Source organism: Lepisma saccharinum, chromosome 11, assembly GCF_977018435.1.
Source record: "Lepisma saccharinum chromosome 11, izLepSacc3.1, whole genome shotgun sequence".
Classification (NCBI taxonomy): domain Eukaryota; kingdom Metazoa; phylum Arthropoda; class Insecta; order Zygentoma; family Lepismatidae; genus Lepisma; species Lepisma saccharinum.
Genome location: NC_139239.1, coordinates 37941718 through 37967191, shown reverse-complemented (window position 1 = coordinate 37967191; position 25474 = coordinate 37941718). Strand labels below are relative to the sequence as shown.

Sequence of the window (25474 nt, the reverse complement as noted above, 5' to 3'; positions counted from 1 at the left end):
TAATCGAGACCATTCAATATTGACATCGTCGACTTGTAATCAAGGGGGTCCCAGGTTCGATACTCGGTGGAGGCACATAGTGGTCCGAATCACCACTTTTCAACTGTAGCTCCAATCCTGATTAGTTTTGCCGTGCATAAAACGGACTTAAAAAACTAACTCAATCTATCAATCAATCAATATTGACTCTACCAGGAATCGAACCCTCGATGCCTCTTGTTTTACAGAGCAATAACCTTAGCCGCTAAGCTTTCGGGGTAAAGAACCTTCGGCGCCATCTTTAAATCATTTCTTCATGTCTTTGAATCATACGCAATGGTTGCGCGCGCATTTCCTCCACACACACACAAACATACGCACGTGTTAGGTTAGCATACATCAACAAACAACGTGACAAATCCATTGACCCCCCTCCCCCCACCGCTTCCGATGTCTTCAATGTCAACAGTCACGTTCTGCTGACTCAACAATAAAATCGCTCGTACCCCGCTACCACCGGATGTAACATAACACCATCCGCATCAAATTTTTGCTGACGCGTAGGAACATAGTGCTGCCATTACTACTCTACGTGTGTGTGTGTGGGGGGGAGGCGTGAAATTAGCACCCCCAATATTTTTTTTTGTAATTACTTTTGTGTGTCTGGGGGGTAGGTTCACGGACGTGACGCAAAGGCTCATTTACTCCACTTCGCTCCATCTATGAATATAAAACCTAGCAATTACAATCCCGATTTTACATCTCGTCCATTGAGAACGCAAATGTTCTACCTCCAAATTGTAAAGAAATATAGATATTTTGGCTGTGGTCTATTTAGGATACCATTGTTTCATCTCTGCTATCGTCTGATGCCTACATACAAACACTATTCATATATTGAGAGTCTTTTTGGACCATGTGCAGAATTTGGAAGCAGCCACGAGAATGAGAACTCCAACAACGAATTAAACCTTACGACAATTTCCTCAACAAACTACAAGCGCCATCCGAGCATAAGCTAAACCACTTGCATTCTAACCTCAGTCACTTGTGGGATTTGCTTTGCAATAGTAGAGGTCTTCGGTTCTTACTTTTGTTGTTAACAGACAAAAATTTTGAATAACAGTGGAATCAAAGTAGTTGATTGATTTCCCAAAATATGAACTATTTATTTTACTTTGCTACCAAACTGTTTTAACTCCATCTCGTTTCCAGAATGCAGTGTTCTATGTGGTAGATAGAACACTGGCACTCTCAAATCAAAGCTAGTGTTGCGTGCAATTATCCTATATAAAATTTCAATTATTAATTACAACATAAGTACTTAACGAAGCAACTACTTCTCTTTAGAAAGGCTTCAATATATCAGCCTTTGCAAATGGTACAAACTTTCAGCGCAATGTTGACAAAGGTTCAAGAAATATATCATGTCAAACTTGAAAGGGCTCTCCGGAAAAAATGAAAAATTGTACATAGAACATTTGGATTCTCAGTGGACAATATGGCTATGTTTTAAGTATGTTACTAGATAACTTACCTGGCTTACACACGCACTGTATAAAAGCTCTTCTGTGTGGACATGGCTCAAACTTTAATGTTTCAACTCTGATTGGTGTTGTGCTTCTCGCCTGAATTACAGTCAGAATTCCCCAAAATGTCGGGACTACCCAAAATCATCCTACATGCAACTCCATTTGCATGAAAAGTGGAGTTACGCCACTTCTGAACCCCTTATATATTAGGTTTATTGCCCCCATTACTTTTGAGGTACCTTGCACTTTGAAAACCACGTTCCCACAAATGATCTATCTCCACACTTCCTTAAAAAAAACTACAGGAAAATACAAGGGGCTTCATTTTGTAAAATCAGAAAAACGTTCATAATTAATGTTTTACATTATTTATTAATTGTGTACTTGAATGACATGAAAGCACAGTGAGAGTTTACAACATGGAGATACTTACATTGAAACCTGGACGCAGGCACCGAAAAAAATTGTGCGAAATGCTACAAGATCTGCAGAAGCTATGAAAAGTAAGTTGAACATGACAGATATGATGTACTTAATGTGTAATCGTGAAATATAAAAATCCACTACTTAGTAAAATGAGCCAGATTCACTATGAACTAAGGAAATAATTACACCCTTTTCCTGTTTTCTGGTAGTCATATCAATAAATAATTATTTGCACTAATTGCATATCCTTAACAAATACCAATGAAATACCTTAGTGATTGCCTGGGCACGCGTTTCCATGAAGAAAAATGTCAGCTTCAAGACTGAACAACAGCCAGAAACATTCTTTCACAAATATACATTCAGTCTCCACAAATTAATTCGATTGGTTGGTTCCAATAATTTCCTGCCCAGCTACAGTTAAAACCGAAATATTTCTAATTGATACAAGGTAATTTTAAGTCAATTTCAAATTTAAGTCAAAACATTCTATGGTAATTAGTAAATTGATTTTACTCCGCCTTAAATAATAAACCATGAACTTTATGCAAGTATTTCTCTTTCAGATTCAATATATTGTTCTTAATGAACATTGAACACACTTTGATGACATTACATAAAAAAATGAAATAAAGAATTCGTGAAAAATTAATGTGTGTTGTGCACATATATGTAGTTTGTGTGTACATATATACATTATTTTCCTTAAAGACCTTTACAAACTATAAAAACAAAAAAAACAACTTTTAATGCTCCAATGAAAAATTAAGATTTATTTCATAATAAGGTTTATTAATTTCATACCAAGATATTACCTTCCGAGGATTACCAATTAATATTTAGTGTGGAACAGAAAAACTTAGATATTTCATTGCTTAGCTTAATGTTGTTTTATATTCCTCGATGGAAAACTTCAGATAATGCATTTTCTATATTAAAGTAGAACAGCTGTTGTCTGCATTTCTCAATTAAAACACATTACATCAGGGTTTCAGTGTGTGAATCTACATGTTGAAAAGGGATAAAAGAGCATTCATAAATATTCAAATATGGAATCATAGAGGTAAATCTGTAAACCAAACAACATTATGTAAATATCATAAACAAAACTCGCATGAAATTCAAATCAACTTGTGATTGTGACAGCTGATAAGTTACCTGACCTTTACCTGGCTGTGCATTTATTAGCTACGAATTAGTCATATTGCGTCCAATATTCACTTCTTGGTTAAATCTATTTTCAAGAACTATGGGTTTGTCATAAAAAAATTCAAGTATTGAGCGTCAGGTAGTTGCAGTACTGAAATTGAACATCTTAACGGCTCTTCTAGATCAATGTGTTACATTCTTGCATGTAGGAGAGAAGATAATGAAATAATAATATACAATTAACGTGAACTTAATTATTTGTAAAGAACTATATGTTCCATCATTTGCCAAAAAATAACTATTGGTTAAAAGTTCGCATTCCCACATGCTGGGAATATTACTTACATGAAAAGAATTTTAAAGTCTTAATGTCACCTAGGGATTGATTTTCATTTTTCATTGAAAGGTATATTACTGAAAGTTATTTAGTAGTACATACGGATCGTTGTTAGAAGTAGTTAAAAAATTATAACAACTTAAATATTTCTGTAACGCTAACAAGAAACACTCTTCAATCACATATTTCTGAATAGGATGAAAGAAATACTATTCATTTATGCATTATTTTGGCCGCAAATCAAATCATTATACAATCATAACATTGAACAAATTATTACTGTAATTTACTTTAGGGCATGAATAGTAAGTATGCATTTTATGTGCTGGAAAATCCAAAAAGTGCATTTATTTTTACAAGGTTGTGCAAATGTATTTGATCGATAAAATGTCAAATAATTTGCGAGCCATTCTTTGTTATCGTTGTATGAATATAAATAAAAAATGTTAATTTTCGTCAGACCCATGTAGAAAGTTTCTACAATGCGCTTAGGTAAAATTTGGAGTCCTACTATAACGTTCAAAAACACTGTACATTTCCAGAAAAATATAGTCATTAATCCAGAGTAATTTCAAGTATTTTCTGCATGTAGGAGTTACATATCACACATCGGCTTTCACCAAGAACATTTTCAAGATTTTTCCATCAAGTTCGACAATGTTTCTTTTGCATTCACGTTTCAGAGGTAAAGTATTTAGGTCATAGTACAAATGGGTATTTTATAAAATTATAAAGAAAATTCGTTAATTTAATTCGGAACAGCAGCCAAGATGAACAACTCACTGAAGTACAGTTAGTTTTACATTTATGTTACAAGCAGGTACACTTTAAATTAATACAACAGAAATGATAAATCACTAGCTTTTATCATTTGAATCAAGAAATTACGTAGTTACAACCATCATTTTCCTATTGCATGAAAATTATGTAGTTTAAGTACGAGTAAAGGGTGACAGAATTTTTCTTCAAGTAGAAAACAAACATGATAAAAAACTTAATTATGTAAAGTAGAATGTTAAAAACTGTCTCCACAAAATTCACATTTGCTTTCATTTAAATTTTCTTCTTTCTATGGTTGTAAATTTACACTATACAATGGAATAGGTATTTAAGTAATAATTTATGTAAACTGTTGTATTACATGTTGTTGAACGGAATGCGTTGAGCAAACTAATTCCTTTTCCTATTCTTGGGCTCTTAAGTTACAAAGTGTTAACTTGTGAGGACGGTCGCTGTAAATTTCCTTTCCAGCTTTACCTTTGCAAAATAAAATTGAAAAGACTCTCACATGATTAAAGGTAGTTATGTGAATGTACATTTTCGTGCAATATTTGCAGAACATGCAGCAATTAATGGCTTATTTTGCTAGTGGGAATAGAAAGTGCAAAGCATTCTCACCAACACATCAAGTTTTACATATTCTGAAATATAATTCTTCTCTTTCCTATATGAGAAAGAAAATAAATGTCGAACAACATAATTAGTCACTGTCCCGAATCCCACTTTAAATATGTCCAAGTCATGAACATATAATTCATAGTTTATGTCTCTCGAGAACACAAAACCCGTTTTCTTGGTTATCAATTTACAAGCCCTACTGAATATATTTGATGATAGCATGATAAGTGACAATAAAAAAGTACTTAGATGTATGTATATATTTCGGCAATAGTGATAACACCTCATGTGCAACTCTGTGATTTCTCTTGTACGTGTGGTAAAACTTTCATCTTCTTTTTCCTTCTTAACATATTGCAGTCATATATGTAAAGTTAACATAACACTGTGGTTTGGAAATCGTATATCCTACAACAAAGTACACACTGATCTGAAGGATGATTCGAGGGTTTCTTTCCGTGTAAGTGTATTCATGTGTATATATATGTGTGTATGTTTGTACAATTGACCAATCAAAACAGGTAGCACATATCACTGCAATAATTTTCTTACTTCTTTCCATTTTCTGTTTTTTTCTTCAATTTGGCACTTATTTGAGGATACTGGAAACACTGGCATAGGTAGGCTTACATCTGTTACGATTCGTTACCATTTTGTTCTACGTTGTACACTCATCCAGTTTTGAGAAATATTTGAGCCTTGTAGTCTCGTTACTACAATTTGTTCCACTGTTCGGGTCCGTTAAAATAAACTGTCTTCCTTGCAAGCAACTTGGTCAACTGTGTCTGTTGAGCACAAACCCAATGCCTTATTATCAACCATTTCGTACGTTAAAGAGGACCACTTCGGAACAAAAGTTTGCTCTTGAGCAACAAGAAGTCTCCGGTCTATACACGGATCATGATTATGTTGAAACATACACCAGTTGCTTGGACCAAACATCAGTTAGCGGCTGAGGATGAACCACAAAGAGCTACAAGAAGTCCCACAAGCACCAGGTGAGGTTGGGCCCACCTAACAACAGTGTTAGAACCTGTAAAGAAGGAAATATTTAGTTCGTTATTCTGACTTGCTACATTGAAAGACATTCAATATATATGTGTGTGTGCATACACACACACACACACACGCGCGCGCGCGTACATTGTTGCCAGTGATTGTATTTTTCAGGCCGAAAAGCGACAAAATCTTTGTGGTTCTACCAAGAGTCCGTGAAAACAATGAAGGGTAGGATCTCCACTGTAGTGTAGAAACTTCTACATAAGTTTTATTGTGACATACATACATTTTTCTAAGGCATCATGGATGGATATGAATGCATAATTTGATGGAATGGGACCCTCACGGTGTCTTAGCTGCCATGAAGATCTCTGTTTTCATTGCACACTCTCTCGCTTCTGCTACGCTATTCAACAGAAAGTGATTATATTCGGGTGTGAATTTTTACCTATTTTTTTTATTCCTTCGTTTGATTAATTGATGGATTTAATTAATTTTACTTTCCTTTTCTGGCATTTTTGGCTAATCGCGAAAATGAGGATGGCCGGTGAATGATTTATGTACTACATTGTTAAAGGATATCCATACTCATGTGCTAGCCTTCGTGGCGGAGTGGTTATCACAGCGTGTTTCGACGGCAGGGTCACCTGGTTCGAATCCTGGCCTGGGGTGTTCTTTGTGAGTGTCGCTTCATTAATTTCATCATATCATCACTCATCATCATTGCCATTACCCAAAAGTGGCAAAATGCGAGAAAAATAAACCAAATCAATCAATCAACTATATTCATTTCTTAATAGTTTAATGACAATTGTCATTTTTATTTTATTAGCAATAAATACTCGTAGAAGTATAACATGAAACAACATAAAAGCTAAGCAATTAATCATTCATTTCTTCGATCAGGTATCTTTCTGTTAGCTCTACTGAGAATTTTTGACTTCTCACTCATTGTCATTACGTGTTACAATATTTATAGGCCTACCAGTTATTTTCCCATTATACAGAATGTATATCTAATTTTTATAAACAACATTTGAATTAAATTAACGCATGTTGGACCTTTAGATATGCGATTCAGAAGATATTTCAGACCCTATCTGCTTGTGCAAGTATTTAATGTGGGAATGCTTCAAACACATATACTACGCCCCTGGAACATTTTCACCTTACACAATATTTCAGGATTTGTTTCTACCAGCAGAGAATATTTATGCGAATACATGTTTGCTTCCGAAACAAAATCCCCTAGTACCAGCGTACATGATTAATTGTGTGGAAAGCAATTTTTTGTATATATTCGTTGAAAGAGAAAAGAGGAATTTCTTCTCTGATGGCGATAGAGTGTCTCCTATTACATTTTTCCATGTACCAGTAAAAAAAAAAATATATACACATGTCAATTACAGAGGTGAAATTAGTATGGAATTTAGCATTCTGAATATACTTCTTACAACTCCAACTTATTTTTGGCCATGCGAGCAAGAGTAAGATTTCAGTCATGTAATTTATCTTCCTCCCAGCAGGGAGAGTGGAACATACAGCCCGGGGACTGAAATTTGATACAACCTGTTAACTTCCCACTCAACCCACCGGTAGTTCATTGTGAGCAGGGTGTGGGCGGCAGGAGAGTGTCCATTGTCATGCTGTCACGCTCCGCAAACAAAACTGTCCATCAGGTGACAACAGCACAAATTATAATTTGGCGGTGTTTGTGAACAGCCTTTAATAAACTTCATAATGATGGTGCGTACATTGACCACACAGGGGGCCCAGGTTAATGGCGAGTAGGGAAATTATGATTGCAGCCAAACTCGAGCGCATTATCTAGTATTCTATAGTAGTAAACAACAACCAAACTTCCTCGGTATTACTACTCTGCAGCGGTGGTTATTTCTACTTTTGTTGGTGTAACTTTTTATCCCCCCCAAAAAAAACTTACACCAGAATTGCTCTGAAAGAAGGAAGTAAATCATTTCATTTCTCTTTTGATTCGGTGATTATGTTTGCTTCAATTTCTCAAAATTACATTACGTTTGGCTTTTGTGAAGCTTTAAGGCGCGTCCCCACTATGCCAGTTGGCAAGGCCGCGCGTAAAAGCCGTGCACGTGGGTACGTATCGTTGGCCTGTGTCGATAGACCAGTTGCCAGGCCGATTACAACCCGACAAGTAGCGGTTTTCTTCAAAGGAAATCGTGCCGGCTCTCTAAGTGGGGAACGCACCGAGTGGCGCCAAGCGTGCCTGCTCAGGTTGAGGAAGGATTAAGTATCGTTCCTTCAACTTTTGATCATGGAGTGGAGTGGACGGACTCGCAAGTTATACCATTATAGAAATATAAAACATATGTATGTGTACATAACTTATTTTAAATCTTTAAAACACATGATATTGTTATTTTACAAATGTTTGAAACGTTTAAAACACAGAGTTGTAATGTTTATTTTCAGACTTGTTTAAAACATATTTTCATATTTGTTACTGTGGTTAATTCCGTGTTTTGTAACTTCGTATTTTCATTCAATCCGTGTCACTTTGCTTATTGTGCACAGAAGTCTGTTCGGTGGCTGAAAAAATATATTCAGTTAACAAAGAGACATATCGTGGTGAATACCATGGGCCACGTTTAAAACACCTGGCTCTGCTTTCATTATTTTGTTTTACAAGTGTTTAAAACATTTATAAAATTGAATAGTTTTTGGATGAAACAGATTTGTTCCGCACTTGACACACTGCACATAGTTGTTAATGTCAGTATTTTGTTGCATTCACGATGAATGTATTTCGGAAAACAGAGTAGCTAGCACGCGGATAGTCTCGAACAGCTTACATGCAAGATTTAAGAGCAGCGTAAATATGTATTTTAAGAAGTTAATCAAGTTTGTACTTTATAACTAGAAATGCAGTCCTTCCTTGGATGATTAACAGATTCCTTATTAATCATCATTCTTAGAAAATAAGTATGTTTAGCATTGTTTTAAACTCTTCACTTGTTTAAAACACGTATTTTTTTAGTTTTTGATTAAAACATGCTTAAAACAAAAAAAACTGTTTTATTTGTTTCTATTAAACAAATTGCCACTTTCCGCTAATTTGCGAAAATGGGGATGAGTGATAATATGATGAAATTGATGAATGGACACTCACAAACATTCAAGCCAAGGCCAGGATTCCAACCCGGGACCCCTGGCGTCGTAGCGCGATGTGCTAACCACTCCGCTACGGGGACCGGCTACACACTATGTGTAATTTTAATTTTCCTCCCTTAAAAGAATTGGGAGATGAAATGGTTGATTTCTTTTTAATGAATTTTCGTTATTTAACGTCGATTTTCAACCAGTGATTTCATCGCAACGATGGGATGAGTGGATGACTAATGAAACATTAATGAAAAATTACAACATAATAATTGTGTTTTGCTTGAGAATGATTTAGCACATACATAAACATGCCCGTGCGCACGCTGTTCTCGTTGTTTTACACTGTAAATAATGTTAAATATAGGTGTGTTTCAAACAAGATCTCATGGTTCCACACGAGTACTTAATTCTAGCTGTTTGAAAGTCAAAAACAAATTGCAGAACTCGTCTTCTCATGAAACTAACGTGTACATAATAACATAGAATAGAAAGGTATTAAAAATCGTGGTCTGAGAATAATCTTACGACCACTGCCAAAGGCATGGTGGCCGATCTCAGAGTCGGGGTGGTTAGTACAGCGCGCTACGACGCCAGAGGTCCCGGGTTCAAATCCCAGCCTGGGCATGGGTTTTCTTTGAGAGTGTCCTTTCATTAATTTTATCATATCATCATTCATCCTGAACGTCACTAGCCAAAATGACAGAAAAGCAACGTAATAAACCTAATTCAATCAATCAATCAAAAACCATATGATTAGTATTTTTTTAGTTGTTAAAAGTAAACTCTCAACCGGCCAAGGAAATGACATTAGGTTGTGTGTAACCTAGTCCATGCAGTGTGCAAGCAGCCCTTCATGTTATTACACTGGAGCTTATAATCACATGTAATGAGACAGCAGGATAATTCGAGTCCCACATATGTAACGTGATAAATGTTGCAGTTGCCGTTAGTAATATGTGAGTAGCACTTAACGAAACAAGAATATGTAGGTCAAGAAGTGATAATCTTGTGAGATGGGCTGTCTAGGACACTTTAGCTTGAGGCTAACTCCGACAGCCCTCTGTTAACTACTGTACAAGACTACAACAGCCAAATGGAGAAGAAGCAAACAACACGGTGTATACCAGTCAAGAAAGTCATGCAAGTCAAGAAGAAAGTAATGAAATCAACAAGAAAGTCAAGATGTCAATAACAAGTAAAGAAATTATTCTTGTGGTCAAGAATTTTTGGTATCATGGTATCAAAATGACTAACTGATTGATTTAGTTTATTTTACTTCACTTTTCTGCCCCTTTGGCTAATCATGAGGATGAATGGTGGTAAGACAGGTGGATCACAAACATATAGGGACGACCAGTACGAACCCCACATAAAAATATACTGGCTATGAGTCCAGACACCAGAGCTTCGCTAGTCTGTCAAATGCAGTCCAGGATGTATTAATAGATAATGCAATTATCTTGTTATATACAGCTTCAGTTTTCATCTTAAGTGACCTTTTGGTAGGTTTTTAATGAAATAGGTATTTTTTTTCTTAATTGCTAATTTCCAACTATACGTACATCCTTGGTGACAATGAAGTTCGACCAGAAAGGAATACGTGATTAAATGCACAGAGGCATAGGCGGTGGAATGGGTGACCCGCAGAAGTGACGCATGTGTGTAAGAGGAGGCGTGTGAGCAGGCAAGAATCGTGATCCTAGCATGTTGCACCCAAGGTCACGTAAAGAACGAAAACGGGGAACTATACGCGTGACATTGAACTTCGACCAGGCACCAGACCCATACGGAAAAAAATTCCAGATAGTGGCGCATTCGACGGAAGCATGACGTCACGGACACGATAAGGGAGTCCACCGTATATAAGCGCGTGCTGTGCACCGAGCAACCGCAGTGCATCATCACCATGGCCAGGGGCAAACCTATTGACAACACCGTGAGGAGAAGAGTGGTGGAGTTGCAACGGGATGGACTCAGTGAACGGGAAATAGGGCGCCAACTGAACTTACCCAAGTCAACCGTCCACTGCATCATCAAACACCACCAAAATACGGGTACTACAGAGCCAGGTAAGGCCCCCGGTCGAAAACGCCTGCTGAGCGTGCGTGACCTACGGATATTTAGGCGCTATATCCAGACCAACAATCATGTTTCTGTGGCCGAATTACGACTGTGGACTCGAGAACGCTTTCACATTGAAGTGTCAACCAGAACCATTCGCCGTTACCTACAGCGATGCGGTTACCGAGTGTACAAGGCGAAACGTAAACCCTTCCTTTCCATGTTGAACAAAGGCAATCGACTACGGTGGGCACGAATGTACCGGGGATGGACATTTCGGCAGTGGAACAGGGTTTTGTGGACGGACGAATCCATTTTCAATGTTGTGTACGGGAAAATACGGAAAACAGTCATTTGTCGGAAGGAGGAACAGAATGAAGCAAAATGTTATGCACGTCGGGTACAGAAACCTGCGTCAGTGATGGTATGGGGATGCATGACGGCATCTGGGGTTGGTCCACTACACGTCTGTGAGGGCATTGTGAATGCACACGCCTATACATGTATACTGGAGCGGCATCTTCCCACAGTGCGAAGGCACCTGTTCCACAGGAACACATCTTTCAACACGACAATGCCAGGCCTCATACAGCGCGGCTGACAAGAGAATGGTTGTCTCGCCATCACGTGCGAACCCTGCCATGGCCACCATCGAGTCCCGACCTCTAGCCCATTGAGAATGTGTGGCGTGTTCTTAAGCGACGTGTGCAACAGAGGGGACCCACGACAGTGGCTGCTCTTATCGCCTGCCTGCAGGAGGAATGGCACCGCATCGATGTGGAATACCTTGAACGACTCGTCCGCAGCATGCCCCGACGCATTGCCACAGTTATTCGCCGACGGGGCGGCGTCACACCATGGTAAACAGGATCCCCTCTAACAGTGGTCGAACTTCAATGTCACGTGTAGATGGACGAAAATGTTTTATTTTGTGTGGACACCATACATTGCTGCGTTGCAGCGGAAATTTATGTTTTCCTTTGTTCCATGTAGCCTGCTGAATAAAATATGTTCAGCATATGCATGTGTTCTCCTTCTTTCACAACGCACTCCTATATTTGTGACTGGTCGAACTTCATTGTCACTAAGGTTGTAAGTAGGAGTGGAGAAAATAAAGTTTAAGAAAAACGGGGGAAAAAAACAAGAAAAAGTCATGAAAAAGTCAAGAATTTTGGATTTGCTATTTTGGTAGACACCTTGAAACATATTAATCAACCTAAGGACTACCTCTGCGCAATAGCTTGCGAAATTCGTGTCTGGTTTGCGCTGACATGCGAGGATATTTATCATCCCTTCATGTGGGTTGGAGAAAGCCCGTCCCTCTTGCGCCATGCGTCACGGTTACTGAAGAATTCTAGATTGCCCTCTCAGGGCCGCCGGCGTTATTAGCTGAAAACCACAGCGGGGTCATCGGTGGACAATGTTTTCCAAACATTGGGTTTGCGGCACGCATCGTGGAATGGTGAATGGCGTTTGTCAACTGCGCTTTTCCCAAGCCGCAGATTCATATAAATGGACGCAGAATACTGTTCGCAAGTCACCGTTGCGCATATCTGTGGTGCTCTAAGTTACTGCACGATTCAAATAAAAGTACAAAGAAAAACATAACTTTTATATTTCATTGTCTTCATCCAAATATAAAGGCAAAATATTTAAAAAAAATCAATCGCAACTCTAAAATAATTGCTATATATTTCTGATTTAAAATAAAAATAGTTGAAAAACAGTTTGATTGAATATGGTAGGAGAAGAGAAACATTGTAAATATTGGTAAATTAGGATTGAAAATTGACTGGTTTAAAAAGTGGCAATACAACACGTGTAAATGTACTGGAATATGAGGATATAAAGGATGCATACCATATTTTTTTTACCGTTAATGTGTATGTAAGTCAGAGGGAGAGAAGGGTAAGAAGTGTTTCTCATTGAAAGAATTGAAAACTACAGATGATCTAGAGAGAGGATACCTTCTGCTCTGGTCTATACTTAACAGCTTGTACAAACCCCAGATAACACATCTATATGTATAGTAATATGTATAATAAGTGTGTAATATACTATTACTACAAGGGTAATAAGGCAGAATTTATAATCAAAAGTTATGGAAAATTTATTGAGGGGAAAATGCAGATAGATTTTCTTATTCTTAAGAACATGCTTTCATTTAAATGTAAATATGTTCAGAAGTAAGATATGTATATGTCTCGATGGCGTAGTGGTAACGTGTCGCCTTGTAATCAAGAGACCCTGGGCTCGATAGCCAGTGGAAGCCCATAGTGGTTCGGATCCCACTTTAAACTGTAGGTCCAGTCCAGATTAGCCTATCTGTGCATAAATTGGACTTAAAAAGAAAACTCAAATTCAAACATTCTTCCGATATATCGTTCGTTGACTGTCAGAATAGAAGAATTTCAATGCTGAAATTCCAAATTATATCATTTAACATTGCCTTTGCTCAAAACACTTCAAACTTTATCTACTTGAATTAAATTATTCCTTCTTCCTTGGTTCCATCTGGTCTCAAAGAAACAATAGAACAGAGGTAAAACCCATGAAATTAAAAATTATCGTTTCTTTTTCTCCTTTTCTTTAATTGTTTAAGCTTCCGCCTTTCTCCTCTCTTCTCAAGATCTCAGGAACATGGAGCAAAGGAAGGGGGCCAATTAGTAACTCCACACTTCAAATGTCAAAATTAAAATCTCTCACGCTCCAGATACGGAGCAAAGTGGACTGGGAAAACAGTTCTCTAAATTTATCAAGAAGAAACAAGTCTTCAGCAGCGAGAAGAAAGAATGAATGTCATTCACAGAATTTTTCTTCTCTTGAATAATCCTCTTACCGTGGACGAACCAGTGTTTTCGAGAGAGAACATGGTGGATGCTTAATGAAAAAAATGTATCTAATTCTGAAAGTTCGATTGCACGCGTGTATCTCAAGAATCATGACAATAAGTAGCCACTTCAAATTGACATTACGATTTACTGTAATTACTTCAATTTAAACAACTCTCACAAAGGAATTCGCATTTGAACTCTAAATGCATTTCATTTTTAAATGCGGAAGTGTTGATAAACATTAGACTTTAATTGTGGATATGGATGAAAACTGAAAGAGAAGTGATTTTATAGCGAAACAAAATATGTATATAACACACTAACTTGCAATATTTAAAATAGCGACGTCACTTCATATCCTCATTACTATATCAGTTTAATATTTTTAAAACAAGCCATGAAGTAACTGGTGCTTTTAAACTCTGAGTGAGTAGAGAGGCACTTTGCGTCAGTCAGGTGACTCACATGCGTGCACTGTACCCTGCGGTTGGTAATTCTCTGTCCTGAAATCTGGAGCGTTTTTTCAGATAATTCTAATCTAATTAGGACGTGTAATCTATCAATTATAGTAAAATACCACATTCACTGAGTTATTTACTCCTCATGTCCTCCAGAATATAATTCAATGGATAAGTAATTGTTTTTGTATAACAGACCTACACAGAAAAACTCTTCCAACGTAGGGTATTCACCTATTTGACGTTTCAGGGTAATTGGCATAATATACAACGTTGTAGAACTGTTTTTCTTATTTCCCTTCATCAACCCGCAACAAACACTTGAGTGTGTTTGTAAGAACCATCCAGAATTCCCTACCTCGGTTGAAACTGTAAATCATGTGCGATTTCAATTGTACGAAGTTACAAGAAAATAATGAGTTGAGTTGTTGTTTTAAGTCCACTTTATACGCAGATAGGTTATTCGGGACTGAACCTACAGTATAATGTGGGATCCGAACTACTATGGGCTCCCACCGGGCATCGAACCCGGGTCCTCTTGATTACAAGGCGAACACGTTATCAGTACGCCATCGGGGAAACCCATACAAAGAATGAAAGAGGTTTTATACCATCATTGCCTATTCTCTACAGCGTTCGTACCAAATCAGGCTTCTCTCTTGCTAATGAGTAAACTAACCAAGGTTTTAGATATATCCCAGCACTAGCTGTAAGGTAAACTGCCATAATATCGGATACCCGCCCAATATCGGATACCGTCATTTCTCGGCTCGTGGGTGCTGCCATCTGCAACAATCCACTGAACTACGTTCGTCGATTGCCGCCAATACATCATTGTGAGTTGGAACGCTGTTGAGCACACTGCGCGTGCACGATCGACGAAAACAGAAATTTTCAGTTTCTGAGTTTTTGGAAGCATTTCATGATCAAAGGTATTCACATTGAAGGTAAGGGGAAACTATAGCTTAAAGATGGAATATTAGAGTATGTTGATATACTAGTCCTATTCGGGTAAATGTCTTTGTTTGATATGAAGGTTATAATTCCCAGGAGGTCGCGTTCGGCCTAATATCGGATAGGGAGGGCTGCCAAATATCGGATATCAAATTGGTGAAATTGACATTCCCCAGTCCCAAATTTCGGCACAAAACATGTCAAGAGCAATCTGATTCAGAAGAATCTGACACTAGTTTCAAAATAAATAATAGGGTGCTTCTATCATGATATGTAATTTTATTTCAAATATAATGTTAATATATATATTATATAATGTTAAATTCCTATCCGATATTAGGCATACCCATTATCGATATTCGGACGACTTTTTTCGATTCCTCAAATTTGCATTGTTTTTATATTTTGTACTGTACAACAAATAATTTATCAACAAAGGAGATAAACACCTCACAAGGCAAAAGGTAAGGTACCAAATTATGCATTTCTGTTAAATTTTAGTGGGTTAATTATGGTGATTTCAAAAAGATCCGATATTGTGTCGGTTTACCCTATTATTAAAGAATAAAAAATCCACTTTTTTCTTCTTTCCCTCTGCCTTTCTCCCAGTGATCAGGTCTGCGTAGTGCACAATCTCCCTTTGCGAGCTCATGTAGCCTAATGCGTTAACTGCTGGGTATGCAAATAGCATTCGTGAAATATTAACGACAGGCAAAGCTGGAGTTAAATTAAGAAGATCTACTTCGCCTTCAATATTTACAGAGGGAAGAACTTGCAGAAACCTCAAATCGCCTAGGGGTTAGAGGCCACGTCTTGTACTGCCAAATTAGAAGCGAGACAGAAAGAGAACTTTTCTTTTATTCGTCTATAAACAGAATCAGGAATAACGACTTTCAAACTGGCACACATACTATCATATCTTTCTCTCGATACATATAGTTCAATTACGGAGGCAAGAATTACGTAACTCAAAGGTGACCGTTTTGAGAAATCTGAAAAATGTTGGATTCTTTTTTGTAGAAATTATCGAGATACAGCACTTGTATCACTCTGGCAGCGGCTACTTCAATCTGAAATCTCTTTTCTATAGTCATATCTTAGTTTATGTTTTTGACTTTACGGTGAAACTGTTATTGATTTCAGCAACTCTGTCGCATCTTGCTTTGTGCCATTCATGAAGCAAAGGTAAATAGGTATTATATACTCTATAATTTCACATCTCTATTAGATACTATATTGACTAATGGCAATATTCATGATAGAAAGAGACAATATGAGTTGTGACACTAGCCGATCGTAACAAAATATATGTTTTCAATTCCCACTTTTTTGATGTATGGTGTTATTCGTGTTTAATTTGTAAATACATTAAATTTAGTGCCTTTTTATATTCATTTAATTACAAACATTTTTGATCCACGAAAATTGATAATCGCATTATACTCCTGGAAATATATAAGCTGCGGCTAAGACTGCGCGTTTGCATGGTCATGCTCTTCTTTTGTTTTCTGCTGAAATATTGTTTACTGGGCTTTATGAAATTTACTGTATGTTGGCAAAGGATAGTGCATTATGCGTTACTATCTCCGTATGTTACTATTAATTCATAACTTCAGTAAAACATAATGAAGAAAAAGTGCGCAGTCTTAGCCCATCTTACTCTACATGCGCGTATGTATGTACAGTTACGGACACTTCTGGGCAGTAATGATCTCATTGATTTTCAATTGGTTCATTACAACCAAGAAGTGTCCGTGGCTGTACCTGGAATCTGTTGCTCTACCTGAATAGAGACCTAGATTCAAGCTTGTTCACTGCACTATTGCTGGAACCAAAGTGACTGCCAGGGGAGTGCAAGACTGTAGTGCCCAACGTGAGGATGGCCTGTGAAGAGTAGAGATAAAAACTGCGGCAGGATGTATCTATCTGTTGAATTTGCATAAAGCAACACAATACAGCATTTATCTACATAGTCTTTCCATTCTGTGTTATTTTGTCTAAATCATAACAGCCACGTCTGGAAGCTACAGATTCTGTCTCGAAACGAGATGATTTGCTTTTGTTCGTGAACGGGCGCGAAAATAGCCATGGAGGAGAATTGCTCACGTTGAAGTGCAGAGGGCTAAAATCAATAAATTTTTTACTTGTTCTCAAATTTCCTATAAATGACAGTAGCTTGGGGCTATTGCTTCATTTACCGTATTTTTCGGACTAATATTAAGTAATTTAAATTTATTTTCAAGGGGAATATACATTACTCCAGAGATTATTATGGAGAAATCTAAACCGCGAACCACATTTTATGCATCTATAGTCAATGGATTCGATACCCAGTGGAGGCACATAGAGATTCGATACCACTTTAACTCTAGGATGAGTTCCAATTTGCTTATTCGTGCATAAAGTGGACTTAAAAGAACTAAATCTTTGAAGTATAAGGATTAATTTAGGTGTGGAGCTACAGGGCGGTTTAGTTCTTACTGCAGGTAGATTTCTCAAAATACACGAACTCTATTTCATTTGATCGAAATGGCACCAACCACAGTTTCAATATCAAGGATTTAAATCAATTATTATTAGAGTTGTCTTAAGTAATGGTACTTGTATCGCAACGCATAGCTGCACAATATAGTAATAAATGCGGCCACCTGGTTTTGTGTCGTACTTTCGTCACTGACTGTTTGTGCAATAATAGAACGTTATTTCTTTTCCCAAACACTGAGTGGACATGATGATGCACGTTGAGATTAAATGCGCAAATATTTTGATAGTATTAGTAGTGGTGGTCATTACGTGGCCTCGGAATGCTTCCGTCGAATGGCGTCGTTGCGAAACTTTCGTTCCCCGCGCAGACCATCTCAACTTGGCTTGGCCGTGAGCCAGAGCGGTCGGTCATCTGGGAAGTTGTCGTCCTCGCTTGACATTTTGTTATTACTGCTAGCTTATGCTCATAATCACCAACGCTGCGAAGCTAGAGACGAACGTTTATCAAGCCTCAGAATTTGTCCCTTTCCGAGTTCTCTGTGGTCCGACATATTTCCCCCGACCGTCCGGCAACTTCAGCGCGGATGAGCACTTCCAAGTCGGACAGAATTCAAGATCGCCTTCATTACCATCGCAACTCATATTTTCCTCACGCCAGCCCTCTTGACGAAGTGTTCAACGTAGTGAACTACGAATTCAGGAGTCGTAGGTTCGATTTCTGGGCCAATCATCTCTTCGTTCCTTCAATTATTTAATCAATTCACTATTCATTATTGCGATTAACCCATAAAGAGAGAAATACCAAACATATCTTGTTTTCACACATTTTTTAATAACATATTTGTCCTGACGTTAACAACTATTTTTTAAGCTTTCCGAGTTCTTCTTACCTTTCTTATGAGTTGTATAAACGTCACGTACTTGTCCCTCTACAACATTCAACTTTCAATCTTGCTCAAGGGCATATATACCCCTTTATTATCTTTAAGACAAGGGTTTTGTTAACACGATTTTCCCCCGTACACTTTCAAGAGTGCGAAATGGCCATGTATGCCGGCACACCCAAAAATGTTAATTCATTGATTCGAATTGCTGGATATCATTAGCGATTAATTGAGTTAAAATTTTTAATTTTCGCAATAGTCTTGATCTACAGCGTGTCCCGCTTAAACGTATAATAAAAGAAAAAATCACAACTTTTTTATTTACCAATATTTTTTGTCCAAACTTTGTACAAACATCTAACAACTCAGAATTTTTTTTCACACATCAAGAACACTAGCGCACTTCCACATGTGAACCGTTAGTGGCACGGCAAATGTCAAACCGGTTGTCAGCCTCAAGCCACACGTTTTGAAGCATGTTCGGGGTAATGTTGCTTACTGCAACCACAATTCTTTCACGCAAGTCTTGCAAATCTCTAGCCGGTGTACAGTAAACTTTGTCCTTAACACACCCCCACAACAAAAAATCACACACAGTGAGGTCTGGTGACCGTGGGGGCCATTCAATAAAATTCGAACCTCTTCCTATCCATTTTCCATTCAAATGCTCGTCCAGGAAGTCTCTAACGAGATTTGAGAAATGAACCGGTTTTACCCATTTCTTTATTGAAATGCACGATGGAACTACTTCTTTAGCACCTAAACCATAACGTGCACGAAATCGTCTGTGCAAAAGTGTCACAGACTTCACTTCAGACAACGTTAAAACACAAAACACCTTTTCTTGTGGCGACCACATGACGAATGGCTACTGAGGAACTGATGATATCAGTTTTCAAGACATTCTGGCTACTGCGCATGCACAACTACCACTGAATGTGTTGCTAAAAAAAATTCTGAGTCATTCTTAAAAATGAAACAACAATCACATAATTCTGACATTTTGTTTAGAAGTTATGAATTTTTTCTTTTATTATACGTATAAGCGGGACATCGTTTAATGATTGATTTTTGTGTTTTAAGTCCACTTTATGCACAGTAAGGCGAATCAAGACTGGACCTATATTTTAAAGTGGGATCCGAACCACTATGTGCCACCATCGGGTATCGAACCCGGGTGTTGTATAATCATAACGAATGTTTATTTCCTGTTTATTACTCGTACTTTGATTTGGTGTAAAAGTTTAAGAATAGAAAAGTAACATAACTGAACTAAGTTTGTTACTCTATTAATATACGTAATTTCCATGTCCATATGTTACTACAAGCAAAAGTCATTGTTTCCTATGTATTCGTTGTAAAAGTTTATTAATAGAAAAGTAATCATTCCTAAAGAAGTTAGAGTTACGTTTTCAAACACAAAGTGAATGTAACAACGATGACAAACAGTCTTTTGTTTCATTTGCTCACAGCTTGTATTGAATATATTTTCAATAGAAAATGTATTATTTATTTTTTTCTATTACAAATTTCCTATTAAAAGAATAAACATAAAAAAAACTACCTGATGTAAAATTGCATTTTTTGACTTGTCTTTTTTCCAGAATACCCTAGATATTCTATAGGACAAGGTTTCAAGGCTCACATAGGTAATTAAGTTATTATCGATGAAAATTACCGTTGCGCGATATTTGAAACACTCCATGTTAAATTATTGTAATGATAACACATACAGCAATTGTTTTAGTACCCTGTGATCCTGAACGGATATGAAATTAAAGGAAATGTTTGAAACCGAAGATGGGACGTGATGTTGCCGCGCATTGCCATGGCGGAGTAACGAAGAGAATTTGGTATTCTCGCAACGGAGTGGTAATTTCCTTTAGCCACTGTGGCGAAAACATTCTCGTGGACCTGCTTGTGCTCAAAGTGAAACTGCCTCACCACGGCCAGCTACTCGTGGTGAATAAATTTCTATTTCAACCGCCAGACATTTTAATTCCGTTTCAGAAATTAACGCAACTCGCCTTCCAATAACGACTTCTACCTCCCGAATTACAATGGTCTGTAATTCTCGGACAATGGCGTTATGGATTGGGTGAAGGGAATGTCTAAATATTGGTAGCCGTGATACAGACTGGCGAATCTGTGCGATTGGATAAAAATCAATTTATTGTTTGTAAGTTAGACAGAATTGAATTTTCCTTTTTCTCATTCGCATTTTGAACTGTATGAGGCTATTGCATATCAGCCTTTTCTATTGTCACAATTCGAACTTTAGCAGTTATAGAATCATGTAGGAACATACGAGTAAATTGTTGGCAATGTGTACGTACAACCTACTATTGTGGTAGTTGCATGTGTGGAATATTACGAACATGTTTTATGAGACTTATACCAACAGCACTGGTTGGTATTGTGGCTATTCTGTCTACCACTTTGTTTAAGTGTATCCAACATTGATTTATTAAAAGTTCAAGTTATTCTTGTGAATGCATACATCCAATAATCACGATTGTGGTATTGTTGACATGACGTTTAGTAGTCTTTTAACTCCCTCTCTGTTTAAAAGAATGAATATAGTTAATATTAATCGGTAATATTTCTTGGAGTAACTACTAACGAAGAGAGTCAAAACTGGACGAACGAGAAAGAAATATGCGAAACATGTTATTATTATTATTATTATTATTAACAGTATTTTAGAACAATACACAATTATATCATGCAATATTTATTAATGTACAAAATTTCACTTCACTCTGTCTAGGGAATGAATGGAGCAAGGGTGCGAATAACAATAGAGAAGAGGTGAAAGTGAGTGGGAGAAGCAAAGCAGTGCGCGCTGCTGCAAATGGCTGGTAGCTGTAGCCGAGTTTTCCCCTCAATACCCTAACTTACCATCTCACGCGTTCAATGTTACAGCCCCTTCAAGTCACTACTTGCGCAGATGTCTTGTTTTCGTTCGTTTGCTCCAGAGATTCCTGGGACGGAGTGTAATACGAATATCTTTTCTGTTTTTCTTTATGATCACATCGCAAGGAATTTTCTTGAATAAGTTTTAGTCCACGATGTTTACCTGAGAAATATCCAGATGTTAGAATAATTCAGATAAGCAATATATAGAAATAATATCTTCTGGATATCTAATAGCTATTATTATATCCTAATAACCGATAACTTAAATGACGGAAATTCTGTTGGCAGTTAATAAAATCTTGGATATGTGGATATTCGACTACTGTTATCGATACGTCTTTTCATTGGAATTATCCAGATATCCGGACTATGCTTGATCAGCCAACTGAATCGTATATGTACACAATCTTAACGTTGATACTCAGTTGTCCATCTTATGAATATCGATAATATCAAAAAGCAGCAGCGGGAGCTCAGTCGTTAGGGCGTCTGACTACCATAAGAGAGACCCGGGTTCGATCCCGGCGGGGGAGAACCGAGATTTCTCCCACCTGTTCAAGCGAGGAGGAAACTCTGAAGGGTAAAGGCGGCCAGGGGCGTGGTGCTGATCACATCACCTCCACCTCAAGAAAGTGTGGGGGCCTAAATCCACACTCCCTATACGCCTTCATGGCGTGGTGCAAAGCACAGGGGAGCACTTTACCATTTGTTTCACTTTATCCAATGAATATCGCCATATCCACCATCTAGATATTTCATTATCTGTCCAGCAGAATATTCAACTGCTGCAACCTATTTCTTGGATACTCATTTCATTATGTGGATTGTAGCCAAAAAGGAACTCAACGTATGTCAATCAACCGAATTATCCTAATACACTACAACCGCTTTATCAGGATGTGAAATATGGAAATATCCATCAATTGGATAATACGGACAGCCATTGTAGTGAAAGTGAATTCCTTCTCATCAACATTTCACGCATATATACTCTCTTGTTGAACCTTCCTGACCCAATGTTGGCCTTTAGTATTGACTTGTCTAATGTTCGCTGCTATCATGTACTGCATAGCGCCCAACCAATACCTCATTGGACAACAATCAAATCGACAAAAAGTTCTGTATTGTCATTAAGTTATGAAATAAATAATTTATAAAATAATTGCATTATAAGCAAGAAACTACTCTGGGGTCAGTCGTTAGCTTTCCCCACACTTTATTAGTGTACTATTGTTAACTGTTTGGACAAAAGCATCCTCCGACAACAGGTTGGAAACAGTGATTCTTTGGAAGAAGATGCTGCAGGCTTAGGAGAAATAAGAAGCCAAGGAAAACTGATTTTGATTTAATGATTTGATTTATTTTACTTTGCTTTTCTGCTACTTTCGGCTAATTTGCAAAGATGGGGATGAGTGACGATATGATACAATTGATGAATGGACACTCACAAACATCCATATCCAGGACGGGATTCGAACCGGGACCCCTGGCGTCATAGCGCGATGTGCTAACCACTCCGCCACGGAGGCCGGCTACAGGAAAACTGGTAACACACACAAACTACATCTAACCAGAGCTTACTACAAGTAATTGACACCACGAAGTAAGAACATGAAGAAACTGCTAATTTTTCAACAAGCGTAAAAAACAGGACAAACCATTTCCTCAAAATGAAAAGACGTTTCACAGATGCTTTCGAAAGGAGGACACAAGCAGGAATGGGTACCCTACAAAAAAAACAGATAGAAAATTCCTCGACATCGATGTGGTTCAACTCAATCCATCATTCTGTCACAGCCCCATGGGTAACAACTGAAAAACAACGTGCAGGATAGATAATCCTTATGCCACAAATAAACATATTAGAAGCAAACAGAACGGCAGCCATCAACACCGAGGTACGTGTAGCGATAACAAAAGGTTTTGTATGTATCTGAAGGCATTATCTTGTGTAATCATCGAACTTGACGCATCAAGTTTTGATTCATTTCTTTAAAACACAAGTTGCTATGTTACGTTGGTCACAACGACGAATCTTAGGCCTCAGTGTAGTGCAGTTCTTTCCTGTGAAGTATCTCATTTGGAAATACAGTTTCTATTTTTTTTTTAATGTGGAATGGAGGCAAATAATGTAAATTCTTCTATTTGAATTCCAGGGGCTTGAATTAATTATATTGTTTGCAAGCAACTTCATGTTTTCATTATTGCAGATTTCCTGGAGCATGTTGATTTTGTATTACCGCTGAATAAAATAAACTCTTTATATCCATTTGCTGAGTTAGGTTTCCTGAAGCTGTGTTTAATATGCTTGTTATGGATCTCAGGGATTAAAGGCGTGGACCAGCTAACAATCTAAATATAGAAAATGTTTTACTTGTTTTGCATTTTATCATTGCTAAGCTCCCCGTGCATAGAGCACCTTGCCATGATATGGAGCATTTATAGTCGATTGATAAATTTGAAAATTTTGGGCGCGTCAGCACGTAGGCTATTTTGCACCCGTCACATTATACGGGTATAATATAACTAATAACATAACTAACATCGGAAGACTAAAATATATTCTTTCTTACAAGGGAGGTTATCTAAGTGTCCCCTCCGATTTCCATGAAACGTGGCAGGTGTATAGAGGGGCCCAAAGGAAGAAATACGTGTTATTTTTTGTTTCGGCTACAAAACTGTTTTAGGGGACAAAACAGTAGTGGTATTTATGATAGGGACAGTGCCGGAAAGGAAGAGCTCCCCTCAAGCAGCTTTGGCTATACTTAAAACTTGCTCAACATGGCCATATGAGCTTTTTGCTCTAGTGTGGAATCCTGCCTAACCCAAGGATTTTGTAAAAATGCCCTCGGGAATTTTTCAGAAAAGAAGAGCTCCCTCAGATTGATTTGTCTATACTTAAAATTATGGCAAGTTCTCTTATCATCTTATTGTTTATAGTATGTTTTTCTGTCAAAATCCCAGGAATCTTGAATTGATATTTATTGGGTTCTGAGACCCAGTAGAGTGTGGTGCATGGTTTTTATTGCCTTGTAATCAAAAGGTTCGGGGTTGAATCCTGGTAAAATGTGAAGCCTCCCCTGATGGCAAAATGTTAATATTGTTGTCTTGTAAACAAGGGGCTCTGGGTTCGAGTCCTGATAGATTGAAATATGTGTGGCATTCCATACGTGAGATTTTGAGAATAATTATTCCTAGTTGATATACAACTCCCAGATCTGAAAACCTGGTAAAAAGTGTTTTACAACAATATATTGTACAAAAACTGAATTTCTCAGTTTTCTTATTTTTTCATGTTTTATAACCACCCGCTCAGCCATACAATAGGGGGAAAAGCGGGCAAATATAATTAATTGTTTGCATGTCTTGCCGGCACGCAAGAGATAAAATCTACATGCTAGAAGGGAGCATTAATGATTTTTCTGTACGATTCACTGAAGGGGCCATTAATCTTTCTGTGCGACAGGGGAAAAAGTGTAACATGTCTGCAACATGTAAAAGTGTAACAAAGATTATTGAGATAAAAATACATATTTTCACACAGTGGCAATGAACTGCCCCCCTTCATGCTGAAAGCAATTCTATTCTGATAATATAAGCCTAGGCAAAGACTTAGAGAATAATTCATTGTACAGACAAAATCCAATTTTATCTGTATTAGCTTCTGGGTTCTGAGACCCAGTAAAATGTGGGCATATTCCATTTGGAGACGTATTAATATTGTGGCATTGTAATCAGGGGCTTTGGGTTTGAGTCTTGATAAAATATATAAGATTGAAATATATACAACTGCCCACACATAAGATATTCACTGCTAGCTGATATACAGTTGAGGTTTGTGTGTTGTTGTACAACAGGATAATAGAACAAATATCTTCTAGAATTGCTCCGTGACCCTCTCATTTCTTACATCATAAACATA

General features: G+C 37.5%; 1 protein-coding gene across 2 annotated transcripts in view; it reads right to left on the bottom strand.

Annotated features, from left to right (window-relative positions):
• Nucleotides 1-2694: 2694 nt before the first annotated feature.
• LOC145995207 (lachesin-like) overlaps nt 2695-25474 on the bottom strand; it is an 828831-nt gene continuing 806051 nt past the window's right edge. For both annotated transcript variants that reach the window (XM_083131770.1, XM_083131771.1), the window contains one exon: nt 2695-5854. In XM_083131770.1, coding sequence (XP_082987896.1) covers nt 5763-5854 — 92 coding nt within the window. In that variant the 3' untranslated portion in view covers nt 2695-5762. The remainder of the gene's footprint in view (nt 5855-25474) is intronic.